We start from the raw sequence: 14312 nt of genomic DNA, 5'->3' as shown, positions 1-14312 counted from the left end.
CTTGCTTTGGGCCTTCTCCCTGGTAACCAAATATTTCAATTGGATTTGTCCACCATTCCTATTCACTTGTTAAACTACCCTGCGGTTGACCCTGTAACCCGCCGTTTTAAGGAACTTGATTATTCATTCTTTCAAGATGATCACTTTAAATGTCTCTACGTTGTCCTTTTAGTCCTATACAGGTACCGAAAAATAGTGCAATTGTTTCAGGTGCGAGATGGCTGAATGCTGCATGCTCAGTACAGTGGTTCATGTGAAGGCTGATTTTATAGATACACAAGCATACCTGGGACATTAGGAAAAGAGGGGCGCATGCATGATAGACCGATAGGTGGAAAATGTTTTAACCTTGTATAGAGGAACGTCTGCATTTAGTGAAGGGGCGATGGTGTTGGGCCGGGAGGTATGCTGAAGAAAAAGATGGCATGCAGGCTCAGTGAGATGACCATCTGCACCAGAAATAAATGTGGGACCTAACCCACTGGTCCCAGTTTAAATGCCTGTAAAAGCGTTGTAGCCTTTCATCCATCCAAGGTCGATACATTGAGTTCCTTGAGTCTGGTGAAAGTAGTACTGGCTAGTTCAGCACCAAAAGACCATTTTGTTTTATACTTCCTATAAATGGTCAGTTTCATTATAAATAAGAGAAGGTGGCCGGTCAATGGGGATACTGGACACAGCCCCCCTGGCTCCCCTTCCCAGGTTGGGCATCGTCGGACAGCCGAGAAGGGTATGAAGACCCCGTAGATAAACACAGGGCACCCCAATTGATGGGTGACCGAGGGAAAGGTCAGTGGCCATAGAGGTTTTTGCTTTAGCTGGGTATGGTCTCAAAACAGCTTACTGTATTGTTTAGTTTATTTTTGCTGATACCAGGGCGTGGGAGGGGCTCCTAAACCTCTGTGTTCAGTCACCGGGCGGATTTCAAATTGACCCTTCCATCTCCCCCCACCCTCCCACCCCCTCTCTTTTAGGTAGTTCCTTAATATAGACCAATACAGCCACGTTTTGTATTGTATGGGAAAATGTACACAATTTTGAATGTTATGTGTTTTTATGTTTTCCCTTCCCAGTGTGATTAAAACTAGAGAAATAAAATGCAAAAATTGAAACAATATTGCAAATCAAGCCCCTCACAATTTTCTGGTTTTGGCTAGTTCTCTTAATGTTTTTAATTCAGATATTTTTTGCTTGAAGACATAGATGTGGCCTAAGAGTTCTAACCCGGTCTTCCCCATTATTGCCAAGAATCAGGGTTGGTTAAAAAAAAAGCTGATCACAGTGTACATGTTGCAAATTTGCATATTCCTGCAGGTTAGAAGGTTGCTCTCTGCCAACTGCTGCCAATTATTTTCTCTTCCATTTTTTATAGAGTTTGTCATTGACTCCATCTTGTTTTCTGTAATGGTGTAACTGCAGATGTGTTATATGCAGGATGGTCTCGTGGTCATGTGCATATCCAGTGTGAAGCGAATGGCGAGTCCCCTTTGCTTTTGGTGCAAGACAAATAGAGTCTGCACCCCTTAGCACTCAGAAGTGTGGTGTCTCTTGTACATGTACAACTCGATAAATGCAGAAATATGAGACGACCTTGCCTGTGTTTGTATTAACAGAAGAGAAGTATGGCGTGATTTACCCATATGCTGCCAGGGACCCGGACGAGATCACACTGGAGAAGGGCGCCATGGTGGAGGTGGTCCAGAAAAACCTAGAGGGCTGGTGGAAAATCAGGTAACACCTTCATCCTTGAACTGTCCAAATAATGAATTACACCAGCGATGCCAAGAAAATGTACTGATGCAGCGTTTCTAAGCATTGCTTTAATGACGTGTGAAAACGTAGAATTTTGCAGAATGGCTATATTCTGAATCCACGTGCTCTGCATCGTTCCAGCAACGCGTGGTTGCCCCAAAAAGCATGCTTGAATGTAGTGGGTTTATTTTTAAGCACCAGCTTTAGGCAGAGTCACAGTATCTTACGAGTGTGAAAAAGTGTGTAATTTTTTTGTAAATTCCTATGAAAATATTACAAAGGTACGCTTCCAGAGCACAATGTATTTTGTCAGCATCTTGTGTGTCTTTGTGTTTAACCTAAACGCTCACCTCGTCTAAAAATGTCTTGCAAGACACCAGCAGGAGACTGACTCGAGCAGAAAATGTCTCTCAACAAGAATTTTCTGCGCAAGTCAGTCTCTTGCATGCAAAAAGATGAGAAATTGAGTATATTTTGAGAACTTTCACATGGTTAAATACAACTTTGCCTAGCCTTACTTATGATGACATTAACCCAAAACAACAATGCCCCCACTTTAGATGCCCTTTTTAGACCTTTTGCCATCAGATTCGAAGTAGTGGTATCATCAAGACTGTAAAAACAGGGACTGGAGTTTGTTTAGCAATGGGTGGTTTGGATAACTAAATGCAGCAGTGTTTTAGGTTGAAAATAATGACTTGGAATTGTTTTTTAAAGTTATTGAGCAATGCTGTATTACTACGGTTCTTGTGCTCCACCAAACTGTAAGTGAGGCCATTTTTAGGTCTCGCCTGACCCAGCGCATGCGCTGGTCTGGCGTGACTTGTTCTGAGGGCTCAAAAAAGTGCTACCATGGCCAGCCTAGACCTACAGTGCATGTGCGCGAGCCTCATTTTCGCGGCCGCACGGCCGCTGTGATGTTCTCCGTGAGCCAGTTCTTTTTTTTTTTTCTTTTTGTTTATTACTTCTATGTAGTAATGGTGGCACCCGTGCTTTAGCTTAAACATCTTAGGCTAAAGTCAGGTGCTGATATTGCTTCAAAAGTAAAGAAATAGACAAATATTTACTTTTGAAGCAATCTCGGCACCCAACTTTAGCTTAAGATGTTTAAGCTAAAGCACAGGTGCCGCCATTACTACAGAGCAGTAATAAACAGAAACAAGCATTGGCATAGCCAATAGGTCTCGCTTTTGGGACCTTATAAGTGTTTAGGTTCGAGGCATGTGGGCTGCTGAATTCATATCTGTGCATAGATCGCCGCCTAGTGTTGGGTCCGGATGTTTGCACGTTGTTGTCCTGGAAGAGTCTTCGAAGTATCCTGGGATAGGTGACTCCTCCCCTGGACTACAGTGCGCATGGGCATCCTCTCCATCCTCAGATTGTTTTTTTCCGCCATTGGGTTCGGATGTGCTATCTTGACTCAAGTTAGGAAAATCTTTTTTCAGGCCAAAAGGCCTTTAGTTCGCGTCGGTACTGTTCTCGATCGGTATCAATAGTGTCTTTGTTAGTTTACTAACTTCCAGAACAAACTTTCGCATCTTACCCGACCGTCGATTCGACATCAACGATGGAATCGAGGACACCGTTCAAGAGGTGTCCGGTATGCAATGCGAAATATCCCCACGTCGACGTCCATCCGGTGTGCAACAAATGCCTTTCACCGGATCACGACGAATCTACATGCATGGCCTGTGCCAGATTTCGATCCAAGAAGACTCTACGGAATCGACGAGCGGCGAGACTCGAGGCGCAGCAAGCGGCACCGGCCCCGGCCGACATCTTCAACGCCGAGACCGAAGATGTCGAAGAAGTGGAGAACCTACCCTCCAGTCCCGTTTCCGAACATGACTCCGGATCGGAAGACGTCGACGAAACACTCTTTCGCAGAGATGAAGACGACACCGAGGTAGGAGACTACAATGAGGCCTTAGGGGCCGAAGAGAGTAGCTCCGGTGACGAGCAAGGCCTACCCGTTCAGACTGAAGAAAGCCCAGTGCAACAGTCTATGGCTCCGGTCGAGGGATCGCCTTCGGGCCTTACCCAAGACCTATCCCGCAGTTCTTCGGCCCCGCCCTCGGGCCCGGCCTCGGACATTCAGCGGCAGCCATTAATGCCCAAAACGGCTGGTTTCCCTTCTGCAAAACCGAAACCGAAAGCTGTATTGGTTCAATTGAAACCGAAACCGAAAGTGGCGCTGGTCGGATCGAGGCCCTCCACACCTTCGACGCCAGCAAAACACATCGGCACCGAGCGCACCAAACGTGACTTCGGTGCCGAACTCGAAGCGGCCGACGTCGGAGTCGACATAAGGAAGAAGGCCTTCGGTACCACCAAACCTGCTCGGCTCCCGGCACCGACGCAAACGACTCCGACCCCAAAGGTCAAACAGCCTGCAGCGTCTCACACCGCTTCCACGGCGACACCAAAGCCACACTCATCGAAGAAGTCGACGGCCATTCCCGCCCCTCGACTCGATGACCCACCGGCGCCGAAAAAATCCACGACCGCCTCAACAGAACCGGTCGGTGCAAAAGACTCAAGGGCGCTCCAGACGCGACCCATTGCTGCGCAAAGCACCAAAAAGAAAATGGTCCTCCAGGACACGTCGGGCTCCGAACCAATTAAAGCTCCAGTAGCCTCTTCGACACCAGCCAACATTACTTTTGGCCTGCCACCATCCACGGCCCCGAAACTGTTCCAAATCAGGACACGGGTGACCCATACCACAATCACGCCTGCCGAACGCTCTGCGGAGACGTCTCCATCGCATCTAATCTACGCCGACACCGGCAGGATGATTATCCACAAACGGAAAATAACTTCGGAGCCGGCTTTGGACTCCTTCAGGATTCCACTTAAAAGAAAGCTGCCTGTGGCTTCAGAACCAGTTCTTTACGAACCTTTCCACTCACCCTACCAGGATCCGCAATCCTTCTCTCCCACACACTCCGACACGGATGCGTTGGTGGACTACATGGGTGACCAAGTCCCCTACCCCGGAGACATGGACCCTGACAACCAACAGGACCCTGATCAAACTTGGGATGACCCTGTGGACCCAGGTGCACCTATGGATGCACAAGACCCGCAACTCTATGGAGCAAAAACATCTCCCACAGAGGACACGGCAGCGTTCAACGTTTTAATTGAACGTGCTGCAGCCAATCATGGGGTGCAACTTCACTCGGACACCGTCGAGGACGACTTTCTTATGGATACTTTTGCATCCTCAGAAAGGAATATAAAAACTCTACCCATGTTGAAGGGTGTCCTCAAACCAGCAAAGGACATCTTCAAGGAACCCACCAGGGCAAAAGTGATAAACCCCAGGATCGACAAGAAATACAGATCAGCGCCTGGGGACCCTACTTACATCAGAGGCCAATTACCTCTGGATTCCATTGTCGTTGCGAATGCTCGCAAAAGGGCACACTCACAAACAGGTGATGCTCCTCCCCCGGACAAAGAGTCCAAGGTGTTAGAGACCTCTGGCAAACGGGTTGCCGCCCAGGCAGCCAACATATGGCGCATTGCCAATACTCAAGCACTCCTCGCTCGCTACGATAGAGCGCACTACGACACATTAGAGCAACTAATCCAACATCTCCCTGACCAATACAGAGAAGGTGCAGAGATCCTCATCAGGGAGGGACAGCTCCTCACAAACGCATCCATCAAGTGCGCGCTGGATGCCGCAGACACAGCTGCCAGGGCCATAAACACTAGCGTCATGCTGCGACGACATGCCTGGTTACGAATCTCCGGATTCAAACCTGAGGTGCAAAACAACATACTCAACCAGCCTGTCAACCCCGACTATTTATTCGGACCGGAGGTTGACACCACCCTAGAGAAAATAAAGAAGGACACGGACACTGCAAAGTCCATGGGGGCTCTCCAGACTCAGTCCTTTCGGAGCGGCTCCTTTCGTCGCCCCGGAAATAAAGGAGCAGGTAGAGGACAGGGGTCACAGCAAACATACAACAAGGGCAATACACAAACCACCTACGATAAAAACACCCGGGGTGGATATCGTGGCTCCAGTACAAAGGGCAGAGGACGCGGCTACGGCAACACCAGGTCCTCCCCCAAGAACAAGCAGTGACGCCCTCTCCCTTCCTCCCGACCACATAACACCTGTCGGGGGAAGGCTACAAAGGTTCCTGTCCACGTGGAACTCCATCACCACGGACAGGTGGGTCAAAGATATTGTCAAATACGGTTACTGTCTAGAACTAACCTCCATTCCACCCACAATACCTCCAAAAAACCGTCCTATGTCCTCAGAGCACTTAACGCTCTTACAGCAGGAGGTGCAAAGTATGCTTCTAAAAGGCGCAATAGAGGTCGTACCCGTCCACGAGCAAGGTACGGGGGTGTACTCCCTGTACTTTTTAATACCGAAAAAGGACGGGTCACTCAGACCTATATTAGACCTGAGACCCCTAAACAGATACATTCTTTCCGAGCATTTTCACATGCTCACTCTACAGCAAGTCCTCCCGCTGCTCAAGCAGGGAGACTTTCTAGCCACACTGGACCTCAAGGATGCGTATTTCCACATACCCATTCACCCATCACACAAAAAATACCTCAGGTTCACTGTTCAAGGGCAGCACTACCAATTCAAAGTCCTTCCCTTCGGCGTGACAACGGCACCAAGGGTGTTTACAAAGTGCCTAGCTACTGTGGCGGCACATCTACGGAGGCAGCACATACACGTCTACCCTTACCTGGACGACTGGCTCGTTCAAGCGAAGTCAGCCCAGCAATGTGCCAGCCACATGTCCCGCACCATTCACCTCCTTCACAGTCTGGGGTTCTCACTAAATTACCCAAAATCCCATCTACAGCCCGCACACGTACAACAGTACCTAGGTGCGACTATAGACACTCTGGCGGCCACAGCTCAGCCAAATTTGGTGAGAATCAACAGCATGCAAATGCTGATTTCAAAGTTCAAACCACAACACTCCCTTCCCGCGCGAGTGTTCATGCAGTTGATAGGCATGATGGCCTCCTGCATCTTCATAGTCCCCCACGCGAGACTACATATGCGCCCGCTTCAGGAGTGCTTAGCACGTCAGTGGAATCAGGCTCAAGGACAGTTGAAAGACCTAGTGTTGGTGAGCGGTCGGGCATACAACTCTCTGCATTGGTGGAATCCACAAAACCTTTGCAAGGGCCGACCGTTCCAAGAGCCTGTCCCACAGATAATACTGACGGCGGACGCGTCTCTCCAGGGATGGGGAGCTCATGTACTCCATTACACAGTGCAGGGACTATGGACACAACAACAAAAGAAGATGCACATCAACCTTCTAGAGCTGATGGCAATCTTCCTCGCTATGAAAGCATTCAAAGTACACTTGTGCAACAAAGTCGTGTTGATCCGAACGGACAACATGACTGCCATGTACTACATACAGAAGCAGGGAGGAACACACTCTCCACAGTTGTCTCATCTGGCTCAGAGCATGTGGAAGTGGGCCATTCAAAGGAACATGTTCCTCATGGCAGAACACCTCCCCGGCAAGGACAACCAGATGGCGGATCTGCTCAGCAGACACAGCCACCAGATGCACGAGTGGGAGTTACACCCATCAGCACTCCAACCGTACTTCCAGCGGTGGGGTCATCCAGAGATAGACCTATTCGCGACAAGCGAAAACGCAAAATGCCAAAGCTTTGCCGCCAGGTTCCCACATCCGCAGTCACAGGGCAATGCGATATGGATGAACTGGTCCGGCAGATTTGCGTACGCTTTTCCCCCAGCACCACTGATACCGCTGGTGGCACGCAAACTGCGTCAACACTCACTGACGCTCGTCCTGGTTGCTCCAACATGGGCACGCCAGCCGTGGTACACCACCTTTCTCGAACTTTCCGTGGTGCCACATCAAAGGCTGCGGGTCAAACCCGAGCATTTGACGCAGAACCATGGAGAGATTCAGCACCCAGATCCGCAACAGCTGAACCTGGCAATCTGGCTCCTGAAGTCCTAGAGTTTGGCTACCTAAACCTGCCACCTGACTGTATGGACATCATTAAGGAGGCCAGGAGACCCACTACCAGAGCTTGCTATGCAGCAAAATGGAAGAGGTTCGTCATTTATTGCAATAATAATGACATTAACCCGCTAGATGCATCCATCCAAAACATTATTTGTTACCTATTACACCTATACCGATGCAATCTGGCGTACACCTCTATACGTGTCCATTTGACCGCAATATCAGCCTATCTGCAGACCAGGCAGCACCTCTCTCTATTCAGAGTGCCTGCCATCAAAGCATTCTTGGAAGGACTCAAACGAGTCATTCCACCAAGCCACCCACCGGCTCCGATGTGGAACCTCAACTTGGTCCTCACACGCCTGATGGGTCCACCCTTTGAACCTCTACACTCATGCGAGCTTCAATTCCTTACCTGGAAAGTAGCTTTCCTAGTAGCGATCACTTCTTTGAGAAGAGTTAGTGAACTCCAGGCACTAACCGTTCAAGAGCCGTTTATACAGGTTCACGCCAACCGGGTCGTACTACGTACCAACCCCAAATTCATGCCAAAGGTGGTATCGCAGTTCCACATGAATCAAACCATTGAACTGCCCGTTTTCTTCCAAAACCCACAAACTGTCGCAGAAAGGCCACTCCATACACTAGATGTCAAAAGGGCCCTCATGTATTATATCGACAGGACCAAACCCTTTAGGAAAACACAACAACTTTTCGTTGCCTTTGCCCCACACCACAAAGGTAACGCTATCTCCAAAGCAGGAATAGCCAGATGGATCGTTAAATGTATTCAAATTTGCTATCAAAAGGCTAAACGCACTTTAACGATTCCCCCACGAGCCCACTCAACACGTAAGTTAGGGTCCTCAATGGCTTTCCTAGGAAACATTCCTTTGCATGACATATGTAGAGCAGCCACCTGGTCCACTACACATACATTTACCAAACACTATTGTGTAGATGTGCAATCAAAACAGCAGGCAGCTGTAGGGCAGGCTGTTCTCAAAACTCTTTTTCAGACCGCTGCAGCTGGCACTGGTAGCCGCCGCTAATAAGAGGGCACTGCTATATATTCTATGCACAGATATGAATTCAGCAGCCCACATGCCTCGAACTGAATATGCTACTTACCAGTATGCATCTGTTCTTGGCATGTAGGGCTGCTGACATTCATATCGCCCTCCCTCCTCCCCGGCGCCTGTAGCAGCTGCAGCTCTCAGAATTACTGTAAGCATGGTCATCACTTTCTATATCTACTCCATCACTGCCACAATGGCGAAAAACAATCTGAGGATGGAGAGGATGCCCATGCGCACTGTAGTCCAGGGGAGGAGTCACCTATCCCAGGATACTTCGAAGACTCTTCCAGGACAACAACGTGCAAACATCCGGACCCAACACTAGGCGGCGATCTATGCACAGATATGAATGTCAGCAGCCCTACATGCCAAGAACAGATGCATACTGGTAAGTAGCATATTCATTATGCAACTGTTGCATGGCTAAACACTTATAAGGTCCCAAAAGCAAGACCTATTGGCTATGCCAATGCATGTTTTTCTTTTGGGGGGGGGGGGGGGGGGGCACTCAATGTCACCTCTTTTGCGCATGCCGCCAGGAAAGTTTGGATATCATCATAAAGTCCCACAGAGGGCAACTCCTTTATATGGAGAAAAGAAACCAGATTTGATTTCTTCTAGAAACCCTCACCCCTCTGCAGCACACATGTCCCTTTTCGCCAATGCTCTCTTACGTTCTTCAACAGCACACAAACATATTTAAGACCACAGCTGCCACTAAAGTAGCAGTGACATAGGTGAGAGCAAAATGCAATCTGTCTCACATGGTCCCACTTATGGCATATTCTGTGTGGTGCCCCATTTGTAAGAAATTATTGAACCCCAGCATCACCAGCAGCCCGTCTCTGGCCAAGGAGAGGAAGCTCAGTTATACAATAGGCAAGAAAGTGAAGAGTTCAGTGGAAATGCAATGATGAATTGTCCATTCTGTTGCTCTGCTACTACGCTATGACCACTGACGGTGAGAATCGACTGAGGAGATTGTCCAGGGTCTTTTAGATGACCATAAGAAAGCAGCAGCAGTTTTGCAGGAAGGAAACTGTTGACAAGGCCTTAATGTCCTTGGAGAGTGAACTGGTCCTACCCTTGCAGCTATCTGGGTATTGAAGGCATTGCTCTCAATCTTGTTAATGCTACCTACAGGAGGAGGCGTCATCCAAAAGACTCTGCCTTCCAACAAAACCAAATCCCGTTCCAACAACAGTCGTTTTGAGGGAAGGTGAGCTGATGAGGCCACAAGATGCTTTGATTTTTCCTAACACGCACTTACGACACTCCATTCGACCATACCGCTTGTCAGGGCAGGCCTAGGTATTTCTTCAGTGATGCCACCACATGCCCTTAGACAAGCGGATGCTTCAGAGGGCGGGATATAGGTACTGCACCAAATTCATGACAGGAGACACAAATCACTTCAGGCTTTCACAAAGATGTATCAAATGCTTCTTCTGCTGGAAGAGGTCAAGGCATTGTGGAAAGATGGAGCAAATAAAGTACCAACAAGTGAAAGTGGTCTGGGGGTATATTTGGTAGACTTGCCACATACCAGATCATTATTATTCGCTTCATTTGCACTTTCAAAATCAAGATAACGATGGAGCTAAACTTCCGTCTATCCGAAGAGAGTGACTTCTTGGCGACAATCAATGGGAGGGGTGACTACATGTTTGCCTTCATGCATCGAAGGTACATGAAATATTGTCTTTAAGTGGTAGGCAGGAAGTTCTTCCTAGTATCTCCCTCCACCTTTGGAATCTTTTCAGCTCCATTGATTTTCATGAAATGCTTTTCGGTTGTGGGAGCACATCTATGATGCAAAGTCCTACGTGTGCACGCATACCAAGTCAACAGGTTATTGAGTGGCAGTTAACTTTTAACATTGTCGTAACAGCACAAACATGACCATTAAATATTGGTACGAGTAAATATATAAAAGTTGTTTGTATCTTGCTCATTGTTAGTGATTTCTTTGGAGGCAGATTTCGACACTTAAAACAATAATGACTCCTGTCGTTTGAGATATACACTTCTTTTCATAACACAGTTCCTTTTTAGGAGACCTCGCTTTCTGATAGTGAGTAGTGAGTTAATTGTTGCAAAAGGAGTCCTTATTTTTCACCTTGACCTCATGCGTGACTTCGGGTGAAACCACTCCAGGGGCTGCTTCACAGTCAGTGGCTCCAAGTGTTGGTAGACTGGTAGGATGTGGTCTGGTGGACACCACAGAATTTATCGGTTGGCAGAACATTCATGGATTTGGTAAACACAGCGACAGACTTTGAACCAGTATCCATTGAGCCATCTGACATGTCCCCAGACTGTACAAATTATCATACACACTCAGAAGGAACTTTGAAAAAATGAGGGTTCGACTAAGCCGTCATGCCTGATATTTTCCAGCATGTGGCCTTCTGCAGAACAATTTATTTTTGCTGTAGTCTAAAACAAAACGTGTCCAAATTACCCCTTAAGACATTTGTGGCTGGGGTTAAGAGAAATGACCTCTGGCCATTTGTTGAAGGACGTTTGTGCATGCTTTTCTCCCACTCTCACTCTTTCTGCAAGTAACCACAGAATACACAATGGCCCACGTCACTGTCAACTTATTTGCATAAACATGGTTCGTGTTGCTGTGCTCTTCTAACTTATGAAATTGACTTATTCACACTACAAGAAGTTGCCATCAACACACAGCTTTTGATGATGTACCAGGGTGAAGTCTGACATCCAGGCTCAAAGTCGCTGTACTTTGCAGCCTGGATCCTGAAACTTTAGTATTTGAATGTAGAAATCTCACGAAGATTCATTAACATTCTTCTGGAGGCGAGAACGCCAAAGGCATGAAACAACTACTCACCAAACTAGAACGTGTTGAAGCCTAGTTACTTCAAAGGCAGATTACACCCTACTTGTTATATTATGGTATGTGATGTAGATTTGTAAAGCGCACTGTCACCTGGGAGGCTATCCTGACATTGAACAGGTGTGAGTCTAGACAAACCTAGGACCTAGTGGCAGTGCTATAAAAGCCAAGTCTTCAGCTTCTTGCAGAATTCAAGAAGTGAGGAGGAGGATCTTATGTGCGCGTCACTCCATGCTTTAGGACTGATGTAGAAGAAGTATCGACTGCTGGATCTGGTTTTCCATATGCCAGGGATGTGTGACCATAGGTGTCCGAATGAGCGTTGTCTGAAAGGTTTGTGCAAGCAGGTGCGATTGTTGAGGTATGCTGGGCCAGTATTATGTAGTGCCTTGAAAGTGTGGGTGCAGAGTTTGAATTATGCTCGTTTGTGAATGGGGAGCCAGTGGAGCTCCTTCAGTTGTGGTGTGATGTGAGTGCGGCATGGGAGGTTGAAAGTGATTCTGGCTGCAGAGTTCTGAATGGTCTGCAGCCTTCTGGTGAATTTTTGGTTGATCCTTGAAAAGAGGGTGTTCATGTAGTCCAGCTTGCTTGTGACTAGGCCATGTGTGACTGTTTTCTGGGTGCTGATTGGGAGCTATTTGAACTCTTCCCCTGCGTCTTCAGAGTATTGAAGCACGATGCAATGCTTTCGTTGACTTGGGCAGTCATACCGAGTTTGCTGTCGATTACGATCCTGAGGTTCTTGGCATATGTGATTGGGATGGGTGTCGGTCCTGGCTCCGTTGGCCACCAGGTGGAGTCCCACTGTGAAGTTCTCTTTCCGAAGATTACGATTTCGATCTTGTCAGTGTTAAGCTTTAGACAGCTGGTCTTCATATCCACTCTTCGTGATGTGTGATATTACTGTTCATTGATTAGGGTTCACCTGGTAGTATTGGCAGCTTCCTTGAAGGTCAAGGACTCTCCTTTGCTCTTCATATCCCTAGTAATCCATTATTTTCGGGTGGGGCTCCATTGTATTAACCCTGTATAGTGTGGGACCTAAATATGGTGCTCATTAAATTGATTGCACCATCTTTTGAGCTGGTGCATAACAGTTTGTGTAAGCAGCTGGCTTTGAAGATACCTTTCTTAATTGTGATTACCTCATTATGCAGTCTTAGAGATATTGAAGGTAGGACAGCAGTAGAAACAGCAGCCCTCATCATCCTCGACCTCTCAGCAGCGTTCAACACAGTCTCTCACCGCACCCTAATACGCAGACTCCATGACGCTGGGATCCGAGACAAGGCCCTCGACTGGATTCGCTCCTTCCTCTCCGGCAGAACGCAGCGGGTCAGGCTCCCCCTTTTCCTCTCGGACTCTACACCTACCACCTGCGGAGTCCCCAAGGGGTCCTCCCTCAGCCCTATGCTCTTCAACGTCTACATGGCTCAGCTCCAATCGTCAGAACCTACAGACTCAACATTGTGTCATACGCAGACGACACCCAACTCATCCTCTCCCTATCCAACGAACCCAACACCGCCAGATACAACTTTCGAGAAGGCATGGAAGCCGTCGCCAAATGGATGAAAAACAGCGGCCTACAACTAAACACCAACAAAACAGAAGTACTCATCATGGGCCCAAACCCAGATGCCTGGAACGACACCTGGTGGCCCCCCGCCAGCCCGCCCACCCCCACGGACCACGCACGCAACTTGGGAATCATCCTGCACTCAGAGCTCAAAATGAACCACCAGATCAACTCCGTCTCGTCCTCCTGCTTCCACACCCTCCGCCTCCTATGTAAGACCTTCAAATGGATCCTCCTCAAACACAGAAAGACCGTCACTCATGCCCTGGTCACCAGCAGGCTCGACTACGGCAACGCACTCTATGCCGGAATAAACAAAAACCTCACCCGCAAGCTACAGAACATCCAAAACGCCGCGGCAAGACTGGTCTTCAACCTGCCAAGACACTGCCACATCTCCCAGCACCTGCGCACACTCCACAGGCTCCCCATCGAAGCTAGAGTCACCTTCAAGATGCTAACCCATGCTCACAAGGCCCTCCACGACACCGGACCAGCATACCTGAATAGCCGACTCAAATTCCACGCACCCCAAAGGACCCTACGATCAGCCCAGCTCTCCTACGCTGTGGTCCCCTGCACCAGAAAGACCAGATCGGAAAGCCGCTCCTTCTCCTTCCTCGCGGCCAGAGCCTGGAACGACCTTCCGCTCCACCTCAGACAGATAACATTGCTCCCCATCTTTGCAAGAAACCTCAAAACCTGGCTCTTCGACAGCCCCCTCCTTGATGGATTGGAACCTGCGAGACCCCCCCCCCCCATCCCCCTCCCCCTCCACACACCCTCCAGCGCCTTGAGACCCTTATGGGTGAGTATTCGCACTTAACAAACACCTGATTTGATTTGACAGTGCATCACGCTCATCTGCTGATTTGATGTTCATTCTCGCTTGAGGTTTTTATCGCAAGGGTGGTCCATTTCCTGTCTGTTAAGCTATAGAAATGCCTTCTTTATTACTGGAACGCAAAACAAAACTAGAAATAGTGTTGCATACCTTTCATGTACTTTAGCGGTTATAAAAGTTG

At 48.2% G+C, this 14312-nt stretch overlaps 1 protein-coding gene across 4 annotated transcripts in view; it reads left to right on the top strand.

The window, feature by feature from the left end:
• Positions 1-14312, top strand: part of SH3PXD2B (SH3 and PX domains 2B) — a 339606-nt gene that overhangs the window by 253657 nt on the left and 71637 nt on the right. For all 4 annotated transcript variants that reach the window (XM_085618152.1, XM_085618150.1, XM_085618151.1 and 1 more), the window contains one exon: positions 1614-1731. In XM_085618152.1, coding sequence (XP_085474278.1) covers positions 1614-1731 — 118 coding nt within the window. The remainder of the gene's footprint in view (positions 1-1613; positions 1732-14312) is intronic.

Source organism: Triturus cristatus, chromosome 7, assembly GCF_964204655.1.
Source record: "Triturus cristatus chromosome 7, aTriCri1.1, whole genome shotgun sequence".
Classification (NCBI taxonomy): domain Eukaryota; kingdom Metazoa; phylum Chordata; class Amphibia; order Caudata; family Salamandridae; genus Triturus; species Triturus cristatus.
The sequence above is the reverse complement of the archived record's forward strand: the minus strand, read 5'-3'. Positions and strand labels throughout refer to the sequence as shown.